We start from the raw sequence: 23,493 nt of genomic DNA on the forward strand, positions 1-23,493 counted from the left end.
GAACTCTGCATGTACCCATTTCACCAGCTTTTATTGCAAATACGTGAGGCCCTACTGTGCGTGTGACATTCTGTCCGGCTCATTCAGCTCTTCGTAACCTGAAAACCACCTCTTCCCCAAGTAGGACAATCTCTGCTCAGGGCTCTCGATCCTCATTCCGGGAGAAACCCCAGCAGAAAGCTTCCACTTCCTTGTTTCCAGAACACGCCTGAGCCCCCGCCTCGCCCCCAAGCCCACCACCCCCGTGCGGGGCTCCCGACCCCCGGGGCTTGCGTGTCCACAGACCTGAGAGCCCAGAAAGCCCAGGGTTCGGGCAGACCCCGGAACTGCCAGGGTTTCTGCAGTTTCACCTGCCATCGCCCGTGCGGCTTCTTCCAAAGCAGACAGAGAGGGGGTTCTGGAAGGGGAGCTGGGCTGCCCCCAGCCGAGCCCACTTCACACACACACACGGACCCCAGCCGTGAGTGGGGGGGGGTGCATGGCAAGTCCAAGTCCACGGAGCCAGGCTCTGGCCCTGGATGGAGGGGTGAGAACCCGCCCACGCCCGAGGGGGCCTCGGTCCCGCACCTGTTCTGGCCCCAGAAGGCAGGGCTGGGCCAGCAGCACCGAGGTGGCCCCCTCTGAGTCCCCCCGAGCTGGAGGAGGGGGGAAAGCAAGCTAACCCCGAGCTGGACGAGGGGGGAGAGCAAGCTAACAACACGGCAGCCGCATGTGTGCTGAAAGGACGGAGACGAGGGTCACACGTGGAGAGAGACGAGTCTGTAAAGAATTCCCAGGGGAAGGGCGGTTTCAGGCAAGGGCAGGGGAGCCGCCGGGGCAGAGCGGTAGCAGGAGGGAGCCGCCCAGCCGCGGGCCTGTGCGGATCAATGAGGGTTAGACAAGCAACACGGCCTTCTCCGGTGGAGCCTGGGGCAACCCGAGGGCTCTGGTCTTACAGGACCATTTGGGTCCATAACAAAAGGCTTTGGGTCCATAACAAAAGGCTGCAGGAAGCAACCCGTGTGCCTGCCAACAATGATGGATAAACAAAACGAGTGATACACATGCAATTATTCAGCTTTAACAAGGAGGGGGACTTCTACACACGTACGACGTGGACGAGCCCTGCGGACACTCTGTTGAGGGGAATCCTGTGTGACTCCACTTACCGGAGGGACTCGTCTCGACAGGTCAAGGTCAGGGAGACAGAAAGCACAACCGTGATCACCAGGGCGGCGGGGAGGGGCAGCTAGTGTTAAACGGGGACGGAGTTTCCACCTCAGACGGAGTCCAGGGATGGACAGTGTGATGATTCACGATCGTGTGAATGTACTTAGTGCCTCTGATTTTATGTCGTGAAATGGTTACAGTGGTAAATTACGACAATAAAAAAAAGTGCTGCCTAAGTATCTCATGAATCCTTTGGAAACTATAGGACGAACAGCCTGGGGTGTTTGCAGCCGTCCCGTGGTCAGGGGTATTTCACCTTCATGTGTCTCTGCCAAAGCTTCCCCACACAGAGCACCTGTAACGGCACAGAAGCACACAGAATAAGCCCAGGGTGTGGGGCTGGAACACGGAGCGGCCCGATTGAGCAGACAGGCCAGCCCCCGGCTCTGCTCCTTCCTTCCTGTCGCCCCGCCCCGTGTAGGCTTAGAGCTGGGGTGGGGATCCTCCGAAGGGCAGGAAAACCACAGCGTTTTCTCTGGTTGAGAGGGGAACGTTTCCAGTCGAACCCAGAAGATGCTCCCTAAGGATGGGGGATGAGGGAGGGAAAGGTGAGGGGAGCCGGGCTTGTCACGGAGGAAGAAAGGCAGGTGAGGGAGAGGGAACAGGAGGAGAGCGGAGAAGCCCAGGGGGCCGGAGGGACAAGAGGTAATTAAGCCACAGGGCTCTCTGACCCCTCTCTGTCCTACCTGGTTTCAATTCATCCTTATCAACGGTTAGCTACCAGCAAAAGATTAAATGGCCCGAATGTGATCTTCCCACAAACAAAATGGGAATAAAATTTCCATTCTGCCTGAAACAACTGCTGCCTTAGAAGCCACAGCTTAAACAAGAATTAAAAAGCCACGAGAGGGCTTCCCTGGTGGCACAGTGGTTGAGAATCCGCCTGCCAGTGCAGGGAACACGTGTTCGAGCCCTGGTCTGGGAAGATCCCACATGCCGCGGAGCAACTAAGCCCGTGTGCCACAACTACTGAGCCTGCGCTCTAGAGCCCGCGAGCCACAACTACTGAGCCCACGTGCCACAACTACTGAAGCCTGCATGCCTAGAGCCCGTGCTCTGCAACAAGAGAAGCCACCGCAATGAGAAGCCCACGCACTGCAACGAAGAGTAGCCCTGCTCTCCGCAACTAGAGAAAGCACGCGCGCAGCAACGAAGACCCAGTGCAGCCAAAAATAAATTGATAAAGAAATAAGTTAAAAAAAAAAACAACCCACGAGACCTTCTAAAAGGTAGGCATGAGGACGTGTAATACAACTTCAATACCGCCGTTTACGCAGGACACGACTCCTTTCTGCTCGAACGTGTTCAATAACGTGAATTCTTACATCCACAAGGATCATGAAATTTATAAAAAATAATTCCACAAAGATCCACAGAGCCTTGTGAACTCTGTCATGTAATACTGTGCGGATGAATTTACAACTATTCCAAGTCCACGGAAACCCAACTGAACTTGTTTTAAACGTTCACGCCTCTACTCACAAGAACCAAACGTGTCTCGTTTGAAGATCCAAACACACGCCAACTGTAGGTCTATTCGGGCTCTGAGTTCCAGGGGTGGCTGCCAGAAAACCACCCCCCTTTGAAAGTGTCCCGACACTGAATGCACAGCCCTGCCCGGTGTGTGTTCGGCACTGGGTCCCGGAACATGGCTCCGGAATGTTCGCCTCTTCATGGTTCTGTCCAGTGGCTTTGAGAGCGGGCGGGAGCGGGCGCTGTCTGGCTGGTTTCGCTGCAGCCGTAGAGCTGCACGTTGGCGGTCTTAGCCTCACGGGGGCACCAGGCTGGTCCATGGAGGGGGCTCCACAGGAAAGGAGTTGGGGGCTGTGACCACCAGTTAATCAGCAGCAGCTCTTCCAACGATAAGAAAGGGCCTCTGCCCCGGGCCTGTCCAAGGGTATGGCTCTCTCCCCACCCACTCTTAGTGGTCAAGCTGTGGGACCCAGGGGGCTGCCTACCGAAGGTGCATGTGGTGGCCATACAATGCAGGGAAAGGACCCGCCCTGGAGACAGGCCAGCCTCTGCCCCCAGCCCCTGTGTGACCTGGGCTGGCGGCCTCCCCTCACTGTCTATAAGTTGGGGGCCCAAATGACACCACCTACACAGGAGGGCTGCAGGAAACCAGCCCTCATGCCCTGATCCCCAGGTAAACCGAACCATGAACAGAGCATTTCATCCGTGTCTGGGGGCAGGGTGGGGGGACTTAATCAGGTTGCTCTTTACCTGTAGGGACACTGCGTTGCTTACTCCTGGGAGCTACTGGGAAGCAGAAACCGACTGCAGTACGTTTGAGGCATATGTAGCGCTAGGCATTTGGAAGCAAACACGGAGAAGAGGCACGCGGCAGCTCTTATCACGAAGCTCCGTCTAGCACTGTGTCCCCTACAGCTGGCCGGGCTGGGGTGAGGAACCTCAGACTTGGGATGTTAAGCAAGGCTTCTCCCCTGCCCTCTCCTCATCCTTGCGCTCCAGAACCGAGTCCGCGCCGAGACCCCTGGGGCACATTCAGAAAGACGGCGGGGACCACGCAGCCTCCTTTCCGTCTGTCCCCATCAACGTGAAAGTTCAACCCGACCTCACACATTGGAGCGGCCTCCCAGCCCCCGGATCACCACTCTCTAGTAAACTCAAGCCTGGAATTCTGAAAAGCTGCCCCAAGGTGAAAACACACCCGGGACCCGGGGACAGTCACGTGTCAGCAAGTCCGGTGGCCCTTCTTTCCTCCCCGGTGTCCCAGCAAGCAGAGATGAGATCTGACCTAAGTTAGCTCCGCTCCTTCCCTCTGAGTTTCTAGTTTGAACAAACAAGTAACTTTGGACAATTCTCCCCTTGACTACTTCAAGTCAATTTTTAAAACCACAAAACTTTATAGTGAACCCTAAATTCTAAATTACAACAGGACTGGAAAAGAAGCTGGCTCTGCTTTAGGAGAAATGTCAGTCCCAGACCGGCTGTAAACCTGCCTCCCCCCCGCCGCCTCCTGGCTGGGGCCCCGGAGGGAATGGACGGTGGCCGGGCATCAGTCCCGCGCTGGGCACCGAGTCAACAGCACGGCCGCTCCGGGCTACCCGCCACGCGCTCGGGCGGAAGGGGCGCATGGGGCCAGTCCCCGGATGGACCCCCAAACAGAATGCGCGGCGCGGAGCCCCCGCCCCGCCTTCATCGGCCTCAGCGACTTCTGACCTCAGCACTGTTTTCAACAACAAGGTGCCTCCGCGCCCTCGTCAGGGGCAGCAGCGGTCGGTGCCCACCCCGTGCCCCTCGTGTCCCCCTGCCCCCCGCAATCAGCGCCCCCTGCTCCGAGCTCTGCCACTCGCCGTGGTTAATCACTAACCGCTGCCCGGGTTCGCAGGAACTGGGGCCAGGGTGCCCGAGCCCCTCGCAGAGCAGCAGTGACAGCAGGGAGAGCGGACTCTGCCTGGTCCTGTCCTGGTTTGACGGTCGATCTTTATTACCATCCGCCTCCCCGCTGCCCAGCTGGCCGCCTCTCAACGACCTCCCTCCATCACCCCTTTCGTTAAATACTGAACACCTGTACCCCTACCTGCAGCGAGAACACCGACCGTAGGGCCCGGGTGTCAGAACCGCCCACGGGCCCAGGGGGGCCGCCACCCCACCCCAGACGCAGGGCCAGGCCCCCTGCTGCGGGAGCTGTGTCCCCCCGCCCCGCCCCGCCCGTCACAACTAGAGCAGCAGACGGATGGGTCCGGGCTGCCCTCCGGGGGCGCTGGGCCCACCTCCTCCTGCTACTCCACCCGCTGGAGAGCCACGGGGGGCTGCTCTGCGGCAGCGGGGGTCGTCAAGCCGTGAGGACCGAAGCGGAGAAGCAAACGTGCGCGCGTGTGGGAACCCCGCTCACGGGCGAGGACATGGACTCCACAGGGCACGGGCCGTGTGCGGACGGCATCCTCGGCTGCAGAGCCACGTGTGGATTTCACACGCTGGAGGCCTCGTCCTGGCCTTTAAGACAGAATCCAAAACCTACTGAGGAGGTGCCTTTCCAGAAGGGCCCACAAGGCCGGCAATGGAACTTCAGGTCGCAGGCCTGCCCGTCTGCGAAGAGAAAGTCCAGAAAATCTTCATGACCCTGTCGCCGGCTACAGATCTAAGGCTGGTCAGTCCGTCACCGGGACGAACACGCCAGATGCTGAGCAAGCGGCAGGCCCGAGCCCAGGCTCCCACTCCCCAGGTCCCCCCTCGGCCCCGTCCCCAGCAGGGCCAGCGAGCCCGGGGCGGGAGCGGGCAGCTCGTGGGCCCACGTGGGGCGCCGGACGGCCGCCTGCCGTGGAGCAGGACCCCTGATACACACCAGCTCCCTGAATCCCCCGTAGGGTCTGCTCTTCGGGCCCGGCCCGCGGCCTTCGGGTCAAGACCTGAACCAAATCGCTCTCTTCCTCGACCGGGCCCATTAAAATAACAAAATCAAGGAGAATCAGATACACACGATCCTAAATCTGGACACAAACCACAACCCCGGTGAGTTCAGAGCACAGGCAGGAAGTCAGTCATTCACTGAGAAAATGACTGAAGGTGGGTGAACTGTCTGCCAGAGTTGGGACAAAAAAGGGAAAAAAATCAGCACCAGGCACGGCGACCCCAGTGACAAGTCCTCATCCCAGCGAGGGGCAGAGGCCTTCGTGTGGACGAGACGTCCTCCCTCAGACCTCAAACCTTTCTGAGTCTGCAAGGGTAATGGATTGATAGAAACCAGCATCAACCCGTCTTTCAAGAAACTTAAATTGTGAGGGTGCTAAGGAGGTGCCATCAGCGCTCTTTAAGTTTTACTTTTCCGTCAGCTCCAAAGATCACCTGCCAAGCTGGGGATCTCGCCAACTCCCTGTTACAGCTGCGGTTTTTTACAAGCCAAACTATTTAAGAGATATAATTATTCAACTTTTCAACTAAGTTTCTCGTTAATAAATTAAGTACTTAATAAGAATGGGACGTATTGCTTTTGAAACCATGCTGTTCTCTAAAAAGCGACAGGGCAATTTATGAAATCAAGGGATTATTATTTCAATTTAAGAACAGAAAAATCTCATATCCCCTTTGGAGTAGAAATAACAGGAAACTGCTTCTCACAGACCCAATTTTACAGAAAAAATTTAATTTTAAGTTTAATCTATTCTTAACAATTTTTTAGACAGTAAAAGAACACATGTTATAGATGAACTCAAAACAGAAAACTGATCTGAACCAGTGAATCAGCAGAATGCAGTTTCTGGAGGAAAATTTCACATAAAATGCTTTAATTCCTATTCCTTATCAATGCACTTAGGAGAAAGCCACGTGGCTTTATAATATCGTTAAACGAACACCATTATGAACTATATTATTTGAAAGTACTGCCAACTAGACATAACTTTTATGATATTCTGTTTCATTACAGAATGACTTGTTCTAAGACAAATATCAGATTTTCTTCTCTGGAGCGATAACCACCACTCTGGCCGCTCTCGACAAGCACACACTAAACAAAACATAAAGCCCAAATGAATCCTCACATTCAAGTATTTAAATTTTAATAAAACTTACCATTGCCAATTATTTAAAAGAAAAAAAAAAACCCTCCTGCCAAAGGTACATTTTCCATTAAAATTTAATCAGCGCTTAGGTTTCAATAAGTCTTCCCATGACCCTGATAAGGTCCTTATCATTGATTTTAAAAAAAATGTTTCCAAAAAAGCAAGATATACAATATCAAATGTGGAATAAACTACTTAAAATTGCTCTTATATCAGTTTCTGTTTGGGAAGATGAAAAAGTTCTAGAAATGGATGGTGGTGATGTGAATGTACTTAAAGCCACTGAACTCTACACTTACTTCGAGATGGTCAAAATGGTAAATTTCAGGGATATTTTACCACAATAACAAAAAAACTGCCCATAAACCAACCTACCGTATATTCACTCAGTAAGTCAATGCATCTTTATAATGTTAAACCATCTTAATTTATCTATTATGTAACATTTTCCTCCTTTGGCCATATAATTTTTAAAAGTTTTATTAGAGTATATAGTTGATTTACAATATCGTGTTAGTTTCAGAAGTACAGCACAGTGAATCAGTTATATAGATACATACGACCGCTCTCTTTTTAGATTCTTTTCCCATATAGGTTATCACGGAGTATTGACTAGAGTTCCTTGTGCTCTACAGTAGAAGGTCCATATAATTTTGAAACAAACTGAAACCTTTATCAAAGGCAACACATATAACACATTCCGTATTTTAAGCAATGAAATTTCTGGGGCAGCCACGTGCTCCCATTAAAACGTTGGTGACACATCATCCCTGTCACATTCCCCCCCCCCACCGCCCTCGGGCCTGCCGCCCTGGGCTGGCCTCTGGCCTCCATCCTGTCCAGAACCATCCTGTCTCCCCGTCCCAGACCTGGCTCCTGTCACCCCCTCCGCCCCGTGACCCCCTCCCCGGCTCATGTCTGTCCACGGCCCTTCCCGACACCTAGCCTACTGTGTGCTTATTTATTTTGTCATATACCACCCAAATGCAGTCTCCGGGGCGCCCGGGGTGTCTGTGTATTCTGTCCTGCCACGGAACCCCCTGTGCCTTCAGCAAGTGTCAATAAACATCTGGTGAGCAGCCGACGCTGAGCACCTAGTGTGTACCGAGTGCATCGCACGCCTTCCTCTGCTGGAATCTTATTACTGGGTTTGCCCCACACGTGTTCTCAGTGCCGAGGGTTTCCATAGCTTATTCCCATTTTACAACAGAAAAATGGGGAAATGAGCTGAACATCAGAAGCGAGAACTCAGGCTCTAGCCACAGGATGGTCACCCCGACTTCCTAACCACGCTGCTTTCAGATTTACATCCAACTGAAAAAAATGCACGCACATACCTCACGGCTATCGACTATTTTAATGGCTTGCCTAAATGTATCCGAGTCAAAACAACTGTTTCCATACACTTCCTAAACCGAAAAGGTAACGTAAATTATTCCACATACACATATCTGTCACTGTCAGATATTTTATCAGATATTTCACCTCAAAGTGACAGATAAATCTAGGTCTGCTTTACCCTCATATCACATCTCTTCCACACCAGTGATCACCCCAGGATTTTGTTCCATGGAATGACTTTAAATTAATTCCGTGATTTAAAAACTCATGTTTTGTGGGCAGTCCCCGAGGCCGTCCTGAAGAATCACACAGAAATCCGGATGACGTGCCAATGGCCGCCCTTCACTGTCCCTAATGCTTTGCTGAAAACAGGGTGGAGGAGATGCTCTTTTCTCTGAAGGAGGGCGATTATGTAAGGGCTAGGATTGCCGACTCCTTCCCGGCAGCCGGGGGTCTGTCCGGAGAGGAGGGAGCGCCAGTCAGCCCCCTGGCCGGGGGCAGGCTCAAGGGAGCGAGGCCAACATGCCAGGCCAGTGTCAGACTCACATGGCCCAGGTACGAACTTGATCTTCAGGAAGCAGAGCCCGTCATTCTGCACAGACAGTTCAGACGGGACAGTATGGGGAGGTGGGAGAGCCCCTCAGGGTCCTGTGGCTTTAACTAGTGTCACAGCATCAGACGGGGTGAGCGACCAGCCTCCCAGCAACAGCAGAGGCCATCCAAGCTCCTAATCATATGATGAATAATGCTTTAGGATCATTTCCGACGCGGGCTTACAAGAGTGTAAGCAAATTTTTAATAAAAGAGAATGAGGCTGTGATTATAGAGAAACCTAAGAGGGAAAGGTCCACAGCAGCTGGCTTGGGAGCTTACGCACTGCCGCGAAAGCCCATGATGTGTGGGCGACAGGGTGACACCATGTTCTGGATGTGCAGAGCAGTCACGTCCCTGTCACCCTAACGACAGCTCAGGGTCACCTTCCAACCATCACTTTCCGATTTTGCCAAAGGTAAGAGGTCACCCTGTACAGAGCAGGCCGACAGCATGGAGACCCTAAAACCCAACCCCACTGACGAGGAGAATCGGCTCGTTACGCAGGGGCCTCCCAGCTTCCTCAGCAGACACGTCCGCCCAATCCAGTTACGTGGCAGATACCGTGACATCTGTCCTGTCAACAAGCCAGACGCTGTGGATTTAGGTTATAACACAAAACCCCAAACAACACTTTATAGTCTTGTCTTAATACCAACCACCACCCTCCTACCAAGCCTCCTACGGGGGGGGGGGGGGGGGGAAGCAACAGAAAGAGAAGAAAAAGATATAAATAGACACAACCTTAGATCTGATCAAATAATGGAAACTGTGGTCTGTCAGAGGTAACAACGGCCTAAATCTGCTCCATAGTTTAAAAAGTAACCCATTCCCACTACACGTTTATTTTACTTTAGTCTTCCCAGATTTTGTGGAACATTTTTTCTTGTATTTGTTTGATAAAACAGTCAGCAGACGATGCACTGTTTCAAACTGCCTCCTTTTAGGTTCTTTACCTGGGTGAATGTTTACAACCCAAACCGTGCCTCCTCTAATAGTATACAGCCTTGAACTGCACTGTGTCCCCCTGTATACAGCCTTGAACTGCACTGTGTCCCCCTGAATTCACATGTTGAACCCCTAACCCCCAATGTGATTAGAGTTGGAGATAGGGATTTGGGGAGGTAATTAAGATTAAATGAGGTCATAAGGGTGGACTCGTAATCTGATAGGATTGGTGTCCTTACAAGAGGAGGGAGAAGAGATCACTTGCTCTGCTCCCCTCCCTCCTTCCCTCCCTCTCTGGGCACCAGCGGAGGCAGCTGAGGGGAGGGAAGGCTGCCACCTGCAAGCCAGGAGGAGGCCCCTCACAGGAACCCACGTGCAGGCCCCAGGTCTTGCACTTCCAGCCCCGAGGCTGAGAATCTGAGCTCTGCAGTGGGCACCAGCCCTGCCTGTGGTGAGCAGACCAGGACCCGCACAGGCCTGTCACAGCTTCGTATTTTAGATGCTGGCACTTACACACGACATTAAAGTTCACAGACCCGCCATGAGCATCTCAGAGAACAACCCCAGAAACAACGTCAGCTTTTCGCCATCAAAACCACTCCTTCCTCAGCCACGTTCTTGGTATCACGTCCTCAATAATCAAACGTGTGTGTTGACATGATTGGCATCTCACAGTCGTGCTGGCTGGTCTCTGACCTAAGACCCAGGAAAGAGGCGTGAAGAAGGGCGCTGAAAGGTCAAGGCAAAGGGCACAACGTCCACGCTCGCTGGCAAGCCCCTGACCCAACGCAGACGAGGGGACAGAGGGGTGGTGAGCTGCCCCCGGGGAACACAGCCGGGAGGGGCAGACTGGACGAACCAGGCCCCCGTCCACTGTGTTCACAGAAAGATTCGTGAGCCCCAAGGAGACTCACAAAGAGCGTGCGCATCTTCTCAGGCGCATGCGCTCACGGGCTCCAGCGGGACGCCACGCCCACACGGGCAGCATCCCACCCACCTGCGTGCCCGGCGGCGGGAGGGGCTCCTGGAACAGACGCAGGTCCCCCGGCAGGTAACATGTGAAGGACACGGTGCAGAAGATGGTCACTCTGGCCTCTACCCATCACGGAACCCATGAAACAGGCACTGATGTGAGCACAACAGAAACAAAGTGAGTGGAAGTTAAAAGCCTTTTTGCCACTGGCAGCCCACCTTTGCGAAAACGGTTTATCCGCAAATCACACACAATGGACGGGGCAAATTTCTCAAGGGCCACCAACCCTGACAGGTGCAGCCAACTAATGTGGGCTCAAGTCCGTGTCGAGCGGGGGCAGATTTTGATGCCGGGTGACGCGGGGCACGCTGCTGCCTCCCCGAAAACTGACTTCTTCTGCCTCCTACATCACTCCCGAGAGGTGCTCTGATACTGAAACCCACCAAAGATAAAATCAAAACCACAGAAAAATGGGAAACGTTTTGCCCACAGAAACCAGGAGGGTGGGAGGTGGTTAAATATTTCTGGAACAAGAATTTGGAAATCCATCCATCCGAGTGACTTTTCTCCTCAGAGGATGACTAACTCCTCAAGTCAGGAGTGACGGAAACATAGATGGGAAGGACACCTGCAAACGTGTGTAAATATGTTACCACCAAACTCCTCGCTGAGAGCGTGGGGAAAGGAGGACTCGGAGGAAATGACTTTCCTCCCGCTCCACTTAAAAATGGGGAAAAATATGTAAAGGGTTGGTTTGAAGAGGCAGCTAATGATTAACTCACCCACAGAGCTCACCTGTTCTGGTCTGGCCTTCGCCCAGGTGACAAAGGTAACGTTAACAGAGGGGGCCTAAAATCCTCTCCTGACTCTCGATCCAATGGCGGGTTTTTTCCGGGTCCACACGCAGCATGAGTGAGCCCCCCACCCCTGCAGATACTGCTGGATCGCCCCCCCAGCACTGCCCCCCAGCACCCAGCACACACACCGGGGGACACGGAGCCCACCGCTCTGTTCTCGGTGGCCAGTCACACGGGTGTCTTCTAAACTCCCTACAGACGCAGCTTGCTTTGGGCTCAAAGGTCCACCCAAACTGGAGGAGCCTGTATCCTGGGGTGGTGATGACAGGGCAGCCACAGGACAGGGCGCTGAACCCTCCGTGAAGGGCAGCTGTGGTCCCGGGAAGCCACCCAACGCAGCACTGCCAGATCACACCATTTATGAAAAAGCGAGGAAACCTGGATACTTGCTCACACTCACCCATGTTCAAATGTTGGCCAGACACTCAAGTAGCTCTGACACAACCACATCAGAGGCACCAGAGGGCCGGTTCCCTACCTGTGTCTTCAGACAAGGTTCTCAGCCTTCACTGGGGCAGGCACTCCTTTGCGAACCTAGCAAATCTGGGAAACCCCTGCCCAGAAAACAAAAAGCATCCACGCAAAAAGCTCTGCGCTCTGCGATGGGGGTCCAGGCCTCACGGGGACCAGCTAAGAATGCTCGTTCATGACGAGGCTCCGGGAGAGGGTCCTTTCCAGGCCCGGGGTCCGCAGGACGGACGCAAGAAAAGAGGAGACACATCCCGGGAGCCCAGTGTTCAGAGGACCAGCCCTCGAGCCACAGACAGAGCACGGCGGAAGCTACCCCCGAGTCAGGCGTCCGCACCAGCGGTGCGGGACCGCGGGCTGTGACCTTGGGGACTTAACTTCCTCCCCTTTAGTGTTTATTAAGTGAGGGGGTGGGACTGGACGCCTTCCCTGTCTTTTCCCACATTGTTAAAACTCTGTGAAATGTACCAGGGAAAGAGAATCCAAAAGCTTGACGTATCATTAATCACTCAAGTCCTTGGAAGCGCCATGGTTTCCTTCGGAAGCATCCAAGGGCAGCTTCTTCAAGGTTCTTGTTAACAGCAATGATAAGTGGCGTAATCAGTCTTGGGGCAGATGTTCACGGAGCGCTGACTGTGTGCCAGGAGCGGTCCCGGGCCTACGGGGGAGGGGGGAGGGGGGGCGGGAGGGAGGCTGGGCTCCAGAAGGTAACGTGGGGTCTGCGTGGGATCTGCGGACACAGAGGAGGAATTCCAGGTCTCCCCCAGGCAAGGTGTTGATGGGGAGGGAGAGGGCGCCAGCATCAGGCCCCAGGGGTGACCCCGGTGAAGGGGCAGCTGACCCGCTGGGCCCTCCTCTCTGCCTGGACGCGCCCACCAGATGCCGCAGCTCAGCGAGCCTCGCGGCCCCAGCTCCAGCACCCACCACTGCCCAGCGCCCTGGGACAGCACTTCTGGGCCCCCCTGCCCAAGGTAAACGCCACAGGAACAGGGACGGGGGTCCGGCTGTCTGCCCCTTGTCTGGCTCAGGCTGCATTGGTGAACATACACCAAACGTGTGCTGTGCCTAAGAAACCCAGCAGGACCCTGTGAGGCCCTCCGGGTGCAAATCCTTTCCGGGTCCCCCGTCTCCTGTTTGTAAGAAAAACGTTTCAGTGTCCGTGACCTTCCTTGGGTTCCAAAGGGCAGACTCCAACAGCTGCTATCGGGGAAGGGGGGGGATGTAGAGACACGGGAGGGGCGACAGTGCAGCCTGGGGCCTGGCTCCCCTGGAGGCACGTACATCACCACCACATCTCGGAGCTCTTCTGCAGGAACCAAGACCCCACCCAGCCGCTTCAGGCCGAGCACAGATTCCTGGAGCCCCGCCCTGCTACCTCGCCACCAGCCAATCAGAAGACAGTCACGCGCCCTGCCGCCCTCACCCCCAATTTTGCCTTTAAACACTTCCCCCCGAAAACCGTCAGGGAGTTCAGGGTTTCTGAGCGCAAGCCGCCCGTTCTCCTTGCTCGGCCCTGCCTGCAATAAACCTCTCTCTGCTCCGAACTCCGACGCTGCGGTGCGTCGGGCACACGAACTTGCACTTGGTAACACCTGCAACAAGTACGCTGAGGCCAGCTCTGAGGGCAGAAAGGCGACCCCTGGCGGGGCCACCTCGGACACGATGGAGATGGGGACGGACACGCCCACCGGAGGGACACCGAGATGCCACATTACAGAAACGTGGCTGTGAAGGAAAGGGAAGCGGGGAGATCGTGGGAAGGGAATGTGGGGTCAAGAAAGTCTGCTTTTCAAAAAAAAAAAGGCGATTTCAAGGCATGGCTGAGTGCCACAGGGACCGGGTGACGTCACCCTAAAAGGGAGACGCTGCTGATTCCGGAGGAGGGGTGAGGGGCGGGGGACCCCAAGCTGCAGGACAGACCTTTACGGAGCGGGCTCACCTGCCCCGAACCAGAAGGGCGGCAAGGGCACCCACAGGCGTGGGCCGGTGGCAGAGGGGCGCCCCGTCTGAGGACCGCTGCGCTCTCCACCAAGTGCAGGGCAAGCACGGCCCTCCACACCCTCCGCAGGGGGAGCGGGGCCAGAGGCTCTCCAGGAAGCAGCAGACGCCGTCCCTCTGAGGAGCTGGGGCTGCCAGCAGCACCAGGGCTCACCTTTCAAATAAGAGGCCCCCTGACGGAGCATCTCCCCATCCTGGCAGCGCCCCCCAGGGAGCCGCAGTCGGTGCCTCGTTTCAAGCAGGAAGACGCCCAAGGTCTCGCGGTCAGAGGCCGGGCCAGGTCTCAAGCTGCCTGTTAGGCTCTGACGCTGAACTTTTGACCTCCACAAACAACTATCTTGTTTCTCAGATACCAGGAGTCAAGTAAAAGCAAAAACAATCCCTTGTTCAATCTTGTTGAGTTTATATTGCTGTAAAAATGGCTTTTTATTGATTTTCATTGCAAATAAATAGCATTTCTGCCGGCATTTAACTTGGTTAAAAAAGCATCTGTAAGTCTGGGACTTGGGGATCTAAGCATCTCTGATTAGCCCTGCTGCCAGTGGAACATGTGGTCCCAGCACCAAGGAACAGTGCGTCTCTAGGTTTCAGGGCCCAGCACAGCTGTAAACAGAGGCCTTCCTGTGTACTGAGCGGCAGCTCAGTGCATTCCAGGTGGTTTTGGCCAACTGTAAACTGAGGACAGTGCGCTTATCCCTAGAAATGCAACTGACTGCAGCAAAACCCAATCGCCTAAACTCCCTTTTCCCCTCGGGTTATTAAACCTACCCTCAGGCATGAAAGAAAAGCATGTCAAGGTCCCTTGTCCCCAAAAGACACTCAACAGAGTTTGAAAGGACAATGGAAGGAACTGAACTTAACAGCCAGGACACAAAGGTTAAATTATACACCTGGCAGACTGCTTTGAAAGGCCTGTGCAAACACTGTAGCACAGCCCTCGGGCCAACCTTAGGGGTCACCTACTTCAAATACCTGAAGGCCTCGGTGGTTCCAGCGGCTTAACTTAGTGTCCTGGGGTGTAAACTCCAGGAGCAGATCCGAAGGCCCCATATCGGAAGCGCCATTAAGAGGCAACCCCAAGTCAGGCGGCACTCAAAGTTTTTAAAACTAAATCTGCGTCAGATGGATGGGTCCGCCTGTAGGGCAGCATCAGTGGGCACTGACGTCCACGGCACACACCATTTGGTGATAAAAAACAAACCAAAGCAGACCCATGTGCATGCATACAAATAGTGAATTTTTAAGAAGGCGTAAAGCATTCTAACACAGCCACACCTGAGGTTCTCCAGCGACCAATGATGTTTACTAAAAACAAACGCCAGAAACATGACAAAATTAAGCTTTACAGTCAAATCTCCTGAATGTGAGGCGTGGATGGAAAGAAGGAGACAAGTGTCTTGACAAGGTGGTCCTCCTGGCCTGGAAATAACTGTTGTGGTCAAACGTGGCCTGCAGGCTTTTCGTCGGGCCTGCGGCATTTTGGCACCCCTCGTTTTAAAATTTCCCGAATCCCATCTGAGCCCTACACGCTGCTCCAGAGCAGGGCACCCAGGGCCCCTGGTGGCCGTACTGACAGGCCTGGCCGGCAACAACAGAGGTGCCAGTGACCGGGGGCAAAGTTATGCTAACAGCTAGTCGTGACACGTGTGCTGAGTACTTCCGCAGAGCCGGGCGGGCACCGCTCTTAGCTCCTGGCCTGTACTAACTCATTTAATCCTCGCAATAACCCTCTGCAACGGGTACCGCTATTCATCCTCGGATGAGAGAACCGAGGCAGAGAAAAAGCGAAGCCACCTGCCCAGGGTGACACGGCCTCAAAGTGGGCAGGCCAGGTCCACACCCAGGTGGGCTCCCGGAGACTCTGCAGGTTCCTCTCAGATTTTAAACTCCCTGACTCTAGGTTTCCCACCTCACATCTCTTCTAAGAGGATGACACTAGTTCTCCACCCACTTCGTTCAACACTTCTTTTAAAAGCTCGAGGTACGGAAGCGTTTTGCCCTTTACAAGTACAGCGCACCTCTACGTGGCTTATGTGCGTACAGGCGCACAAACGACCAGTAATGCCAGCTCTGGCATACACCTGGCCTAACCCGGAAGGGAGTTCTCTCATTCATTTGCCTATTCTACCCCTCTGGAATTAACCCAGAATAAAATACCCACAGCAATGGTTTCCAAGGACTCCTTTATCTTTGGCAGCCCTCAGGCATCATCATGAAAAGGTTTCTTTGTCCCAGCAATTCTGACTGTGTGAACACCAGATGGGAACAGGGTATGACTTTATTCATGATTATGAAATACGTCATATACGGAAACCACAAGGAAATATGAATATTTAATCCCAGAGTCTTTCTTTGCCCTCTAGCAAAAGGAAGTATAATTAATTCCTACATATTGAAACATAATTCAGTTATAAGGAAACAGATTGACTGTTTCTGGAAAAAGTCAAATTAGTTTAATAACGTAGACATGAGTTTAATATCATAGAAATGAATGGTTTTGTATGTGAATATGGTGAAGTAGCCAACTGATCAGACTGTTAAAAAAAAAAAAAAAAAGATGTGGAATGAGAAACAAAGAAATAATCATAGCATCCCATAACTGGATTCCAGGGACATTACCAAATACATATGCTGGGAACGTTCACCAAAGAATATTTACCAGTTAGGTTTGAGAAAAATAAGTCTAATAACACAGCAAAGGGGAATTAAAAAAATATAAGGTACACCAACATTTATATAGATTGATATGACATGAAACAGCTGAAGGCCTGGAGGAAGTAAGGGAGTAAAAGCACAAAACTCAGACACCGGTCTGCCCGACTCCGAGGACGAAGGGGTCAGGAACAGGAGGGAGGGGAAGACCCACCAGGCGGTGGGCCTCGGCCGGTCCGAGCAGGAGGGTGGCCCACCCGCCCTTCACCTCTCGTAGACAGAGACCGCATTACCGCTCACAATTCAACTCTCCTTCCTATCACAGAGTCTTAGAGTTGGAAGAGAATAGAAATTAATTGGAAAACTAGTGAGCACATCCTAGGTTAACGCTGGCTCCGCGCTCGTGGGCCATAAGCCTGAGATCAGAATGTCTGGGACCCGTCAAGCGTTTCTCTAAGACATCTGGTTACCTACTGTCACTGTTACCTGATTTTCCAGAACTTACTACTGTAGAGACACCAAGGTGACCCTGATGTTTACACTCACGTTATAAGATGGACTCAAGAATCCCTGAGGGGACAGGGCCCTTCCCATGGGAAGCCTTCCCGGCCCTAACCAGAATCCCAGAGGGGTTCGCCCCACTAACTGGAAGGCAGACCGCCCTCCCCAGGGGACCTACTGGAAGGTGCCACAAGCTCCCCTGACCCTTGAGTCCTCTGGTGAGTGAGTGGATTCGGGGGAAGGCATTGATTCAACGTTCCCCTTGGATGAAGAGAAACACTCTCGTCTGCGGCCAAGGCCTCCTCGAAGAAAGCTCATAAATATGAATGACTGACGAAGAGAATTCCTCAGCCAGAAAAAACCAAGTTCCCACCACCGTTCCCTCTTCTAGCGGAAAGCTCAATGCGCGCGACTTTTCCAACCTGTGACTGGCGGCGGTGCGCGCGGGGGACAGGGGGGCCTGTGTCAGAGACGCGACCAGTTTCCTTCTCCTGCGCGCACCCCCTCTACCCCCGGGGCCGGCGTCAGCGCCGCACGCGGCTCCCCTCGGGCGGATGTGAAACAAACCCAACTCGCCCCTCCGCGCCCCCCTGCCCACGCCCGGCGTCGCCACGCGCCTCCCGGAGCGAAGACTCCGGGGGAACCCCGAACCGCCGGCCTCGGGTCTGATTGGTTACTTTCGGGACAAAGGTCCCAAACTTCACTTCCGAACCCCCCGGTGCTGTTACCAAACTCACGAGCAAAGCCACCGCCGTTTTCCGTGTGGGCGCCCCTCTCCCTGTCCCTTAAGCCTGGGGCAGAGCCGGCAGGCGAGGCCGAGCCCGAGCATCCCTCCCCAGCCCGGCCCGCGCCGATCTAAGCAGTCTCTGCCCCGGCAGCCCCGCCCGGCTCCGGGGAGGAGCGCGGCGGGTGGGCGCCCGCGCCGTCGGGGCCCAGGTGCCAGCTCCGCAGGTACCCCGCGTCCTGCCGTCCCCCGGGGCGCGGTCGGCCGCACGAGGCCGCCCAAGCCCTCAGCGCCCCCGGGCCGGCGGCCGCGGCAGGGTCGGGGGCGGAGGGCCCGTCCCGCCCTGTCCCGCCCGGCTCCGGCCCCGGACCCGGACCCGCGCCGGCGGCACTCACGTATCTGTGCACGAGCGTCCGCACGAGGCTGCAGTCCATGGCTCCTCCGGCCGCGCCCGCCCGCTCAGCGCCCCCGAGCCGGGTTCGGCGCGCCCATGAGCCCGGGCCCGAGTGCGGCCGCGCGCTCCGCCCCGGTCACGGCCTCGGCGCGCGGGGCGGTGCGGGGGGCGGCCGCGGCCCCTCAGCGCTCATGCCCGGCCCGGCCCTTGGCGGCCGGCTCGGGGGTGGCCGCTCGGCGACCGGAGCCCGCGTGCCGAGGCCCGGGCGGTGGGGCTGCGGGCTCGGGGGCGCGGCGGCCGGCGCTCCCGCCGCTGCTCTGCTGCTCTGCTCCTCCTCTCCGCTCCGCGGCTCTGCCCTGCTCTGCTCTGCTCCCGGTCTCCGCCCGCCGCCGTCTCGGCCCGGCCTCCGGCAGGCCGGTCCCCGCGCGCACGTCACGAGCGCGTGTGAGCATGCGCCCCGCAGCCCGCGCCCCCGCCCAGCGCCCGCGCCCCAGCCCCCGCCCCGCGCCCGCGCTCTGGCGCTTGGGTGCCCGCTTGCCCCGGCCCGCCCCCCCGGCGCAGGGCCGCCGAGGGGACCCGGGGGCGGAGGGCGGGGGCGTGGCTCCCTGTTGCTTCCGCCTCCCGGGCGGGGGTGCGGGCCGCGCAGCCGGGGCATGGACGGCGGGCCCTGGGCGCCCAGTCCTGGGTCCGGCCCGAAACGTCTATCTCCCCGCGAAGGCCCGAGGGCGGGCGCTAGATCGCGGGGAGTCGGGGAGGGGGCGGGATCAGGTTGGGCCGGAGACCAGCTAAACCCGGCCTGTGTCTCCCTCGTGCTCGCCGGCCCCACGCGCGGCCCGCCTGCTCGGCAGGTGAGGGGGCGCCGAGGCGGGCCCCGCGGGGCTTGGTCGCGCAGCTCCTCTGCGCTGGGGCGAAGGTGAGCGCAGCGTCTCCCACCTAGGATCCCCGCTTCTTTCTGAAACCGCGCCGGCTCCCTCGCCCGGGGCCCCTGGCCCAAGGACTCCAGACCTGCGACAGTCACAGGCACTTGTAGTCCGGCGGGGCTGAGGGGCTGGAATCAGCCCTGAACCTGTTCGGCCAGCCCGGCCCCGCTGGCCGCCCCCTTAGGTCCTGCCGATCCAGCTCCTGCCTCCGTCCCCGGCTGCGCCAGGCGGTCACCCGGAGGCTGAGCTGGGCTCGCGGGAAGGAGCTCTGGGCTCCGGGCCTCCAGGCCCCGGGGGGCGCGCGCTGGTGCGTTATCTGGGCACCAGACGGAGAACCCTTGCGTCTCTCAGACACCTCGATTTCAATCCCAGGGAATGCTTCTGTTTTCCCAACGTGAAACGAACTCTCTCTTCTCAATCACAGTCAGCCTTGACTTAATGGATGCACTTTGTTTCCAGCGTCTGTTCTCACTGCCACGGGCCACAGCTTGTGAAACCAGAGGGGCCTGACAACGCCTTTGGTGCCTGGCCAGGAGCGGGGCTCCTGCCCCTGGAGGAACGCCACTGAGTGTCCCCCTGGCTGGTCGTGGAAGAGAAGCCACTGGACCCTTTGGGGATTAGATACAGAAGCTTGGGACTGAGCGGGAGTGAATGGTGCTCATGGCTAAACTATCTGGGTTCTGAACTGCTTTTCTTCAGTAAAATGCTTGTTTTTGGTCACCTAATTCATTGATTCTCCACTTTCCAACCAAATCTACTCTCTCCTGCTTGGCATCCAGGAGGCCCATGGCCATCATCAGTGGAGCTTCACCAGCGGGGTGTCAGTTGCGGGCTGAGACCAAGCAGAGAGGCTGGGGCCTTTCTTCCCTCCTCTGCAGCCTGGCCTGGCAGTGTCTGTGTCCTTCGGTGACCACAGTGCTTGCCCAGCTTTCTTTTCTGTTGGATCAATTCGTGTCAGGCTCCGAATGAGTGGGTGACAGTTGTCACCCCATGCTTCCTACCCGAATGGGTGACAGTTGTCACCCCCTGCTTCCTACAGCCAGGCAGCGGTGTCAGCTGGGCCCTGGGGCACAGCACCTCTGGTGGGTCGTGGAAGCATGATCACACTGCAGCAGGTGGGCCTGTCGCCATGCGGTCTTCCACATCTCCTCCCAAGACCACCTTCTGCTTTCTGCCAGGACCCTGGCTGCTGGAGCCAGACATTGACTGGCCTACCACCTTGCAAACGGTGACATTTGCAGGGGGCGGGTAGAAGGACACAGGCAGAGATCATACAAGGCCACAGGATAAAGGCTGTGTGCCTTTCAGGAACGCCTGTTTTGTTCAGTGGTCAATGCTGATTTCATCTTTTAGTAAACACTGTGGTGGCCACAGCCATGCCCTCTTTGTCCTTGCTGGCAGAAACCCACCTTGGTCCAGGTATCCACCCTCTGCGTGGCTAGGGATAAACTGGTCCATGTAAGCTAATCTCAGTAACTCCATGCCTCCTCTTGTGATTGGTTTAAAACGAGTTTAAGCCAGTGAATCCTGCTGTTGGGAAAAGTTTCCTCACTCGTAAAAAGGCACATAAAGAGGACATGCTCCTCGTTTCCTGCTGGATGTTGTGTGTCTGGATGTGATGTCTGGTGCTTTGCAGCCGTCTTGCATCCGTGATGTGACAGGAACAGCATCACAGTGGGGATGGTGGCGTGGAGAGATGGGAAGAGCATGGGTTCTTGGTGACACCACTGGGCCACTACCCTAACTTGGATTTCATGTCTTGAGAGATAATAAATATCCTTATTGAGTTGGATTTTCTGTTGCTAGCGGCTCACAGCATCCTAATTCTAAACCTATGGAAACATGGGATTGATATATACACACTAATATGTATAAAATAGATAACTAATAAGAACCTGCTGTATAAAAATAATAATAATAAAAAAATAAACCTATGGAACCAAACCAGTTAGGACTCTATTAAAGTAACATTAAGTCCAACTCACGCTGTGAGTGGGTTATTTGTTTCTGTGTAACAGACCACACAAACTTGGGAGCTTAAACACCAGTGAGCTATTATTTCTCAGGACTGTGTTTTGGGGGCAGGTTCCTCTGTTCCACCTGGTCTTGGCTGGGATTGTTCATGCATCTGCATTCTTTTGGGGGCTTAGCTGGGCCCTGGGGGTTTCTGATGGCTTTAGTCACATGTCTAGTGTCTCGGCTGGGTGAATGGAGAGCTGGGAGCAGGTGGCCTCTCTCTCCGTACTTGGTGGTCAGCCTGAGCTTCTTTACATGCAGCTGGATCCCAAGAGGGTCAAAGTGGACACTGCCCGGGCCCTGAAAGTCTGGGCTTGGAAGTTCCGGGTCATCACCTTCCCCTCATTCTATTGGGGAAAGTAAGTCCAAGACCATCCTGGATTCAAGGGGGAGGGGCAGAGCCTGGTACATAAAGGATGAGAGAACCTATGAACAGTCATCTTCAGAAATAACCTACCTGACACATCAAACGATGACTGAGTATGTTGACAATATCACAGGAAGGTCACAGTGACACGGCTGTGGGAACTCCAGGGCCTGTGTGTTTCTTCATTCCCATCCAAGGGGAAAGAGAGTCTCCACTCTCATTGGACCGGCCACATCCTCTGCCCATTCCTGGCCAGTCAGTTGCTAGGATGGTGGAATGCCATCAGATGATTGGCTTAGGCCTGGGTTAAGTGCAGACCCCTGGCTAGTAGGTGTTCATGGAGGATGGAAGGGTCCTAATGAGCTTGGGGCCATCAGGGCCTTCCCCTGACCCACACACAGCATGGCTGCTGCCCCGTGGAGGGTGGTATGAGCAAGTAGGAGGCACAGGCAGGAGGCAAACCCCAAACTGAAGCCAGATTGTGGATCTGCAGTAGCTGCACGCCCACCCACACCCATGCACAGGCTCACACACACCTGCCCTAACCCTCCTCCACTGTGCAGGGACGAGGGTGGGGGCCAGGGCTCCTGGTTCTTGGGCTCCCACGTGAAGAAGACCTCTGAGAAATAAGGGGGCAGGGGCAAAGAAGTGGGGCCTTCCTGTGGAGACAGTCGAAAGTAGTGATTGTTACTGGGACCGCAGGTAACAAACCTGAACCCAAAACTGATAGCTGAAAACACAGAACAGGGAAGTATGAGTTTTCTATGGTTGTTTTTTTTTTTTAACATATTTATTGGAGTATAATTGCTTTACAATGGTGTGTTAGTTGCTGCTGTGTAACAAAGTGAATCAAGTGAATCAGCTATACGTATACATATATCCCCATATCCCCTCCCTCTTGCATCTCCCTCCCCCCCCATCCCGCCCCTCTAGGTGGTCACAAAGCACCGAGCTGATCTCCCTGTGCTATGCGGCTGCTTCCCACTAGCTATCTATTTTACATTTGGTAGTGTATATATGTCCATGCCGCTCTCTCACTTCGTCCCAGCTTACCCTTCCCCCTCCCCGTGTCCTCAAGTCCACTCTCTACGTCTGTGTCTTTATTCCTGTCCTGCCCCTAGGTTCTTCAGAACCCTTTTTTTTTTTTTAGATTCCATATATATGTGTTAGCATATGGTATTTGTCTTTCTCTTTCTGACTGACTTCACTCTGTATGACAGTCTCGGTTTTCCATGTTTTGTTTTCAGGTGGGAGGAAGAGTGCGTCGTGTACAAGGGGGCATGGCCTCACGTGAGCGTCCTTGCTCCTCCAGGTGCTGGGACATCCGTACCCCTCTCCTGGGATACTGTTCCCACGGGTCTGGGGTTATTTTGGTGCCATCCTTCCGTGGACTGGTCCTAGAATTCTTTGTTGGCAGATATCCTTTCCTGTACCTCCTACAGGCTCCCACTCACCTCCCTCCTCCCTTTTGTCTGGAATCTTCTACCCTATCCTTTGTCTGTCCCACCAAGTCCTATTCACCCTTGCAGTCACACTTGAGTGTCACCTTCCCCTACATCTTCCCACGCAGTGACAACGAGTCCCTCCTTTCGCCTCTTAATGGCACTCTTAGTTAACTTGCTAACTTGTCCAAAACTAATTTCTAAGCCCTAGCTGTTGATTGAAATCATCCAGGGAGTTTTAAAAACTAGCTGTTTCCCAGGACCCGTTCCCCTGGCCCAGGCATTTTGATTCAGTCTGTGTAGCATGAGACCCAGGCATCCCTGTTTTCCAAAAGCTCTCGGATACAGCAGGTTTGAGACCTGCTCCTCTAGATGTCGGTCCCTGCTTGCGTGGGAAGGGTGTGGAGGACGCCTCCCCGGCACAGCACGATCCCGTGTGCAAGAAAGGTGCTCAGTAAATGGTGAAAGAGCCAACACACCTAAAGTGCTATTTCAGCCACTGAGCATTAATACAGCAGAATAAAGGGAGGGCTTTACAGTTTGTGGTCTGAGCACATGTGGAGAAAG

The 23,493-nt window shown here is 55.0% G+C and overlaps 1 protein-coding gene and 1 long non-coding RNA gene across 10 annotated transcripts in view; one reads left to right on the forward strand and one right to left on the reverse strand.

The window, feature by feature from the left end:
* The window catches only part of ATP11A (ATPase phospholipid transporting 11A), a 125,867-nt gene extending 107,226 nt beyond the window's left edge, over positions 1–18,641 (reverse strand). For 6 of the 9 annotated variants that reach the window (XR_014256150.1, XR_014256151.1, XM_082434972.1 and 3 more), the window contains exon 1: positions 18,183–18,641. Coding sequence is in view for 7 of the 9 variants with exons in the window: in XM_082434972.1 (XP_082291098.1) it covers positions 18,183–18,221 (39 nt within the window). In the remaining 2 variants the exon portion in view is untranslated. The remainder of the gene's footprint in view (positions 1–18,182) is intronic. The other 3 variants (XM_082434970.1, XM_082434971.1, XM_082434973.1) reach the window with 1 other exon arrangement.
* A 98-nt stretch (positions 18,642–18,739) lies between these two features.
* Positions 18,740–21,035, forward strand: LOC309647673. The gene is made up of 2 exons (XR_014256245.1): positions 18,740–19,094; positions 19,561–21,035. It is a non-coding gene; the product is annotated as an uncharacterized lncRNA (long non-coding RNA).
* Positions 21,036–23,493: the final 2,458 nt, after the last annotated feature.

Source organism: Balaenoptera physalus, assembly GCF_965194825.1.
Source record: "Balaenoptera physalus genome assembly, chromosome: 18".
NCBI classification, from domain to species: domain Eukaryota; kingdom Metazoa; phylum Chordata; class Mammalia; order Artiodactyla; family Balaenopteridae; genus Balaenoptera; species Balaenoptera physalus.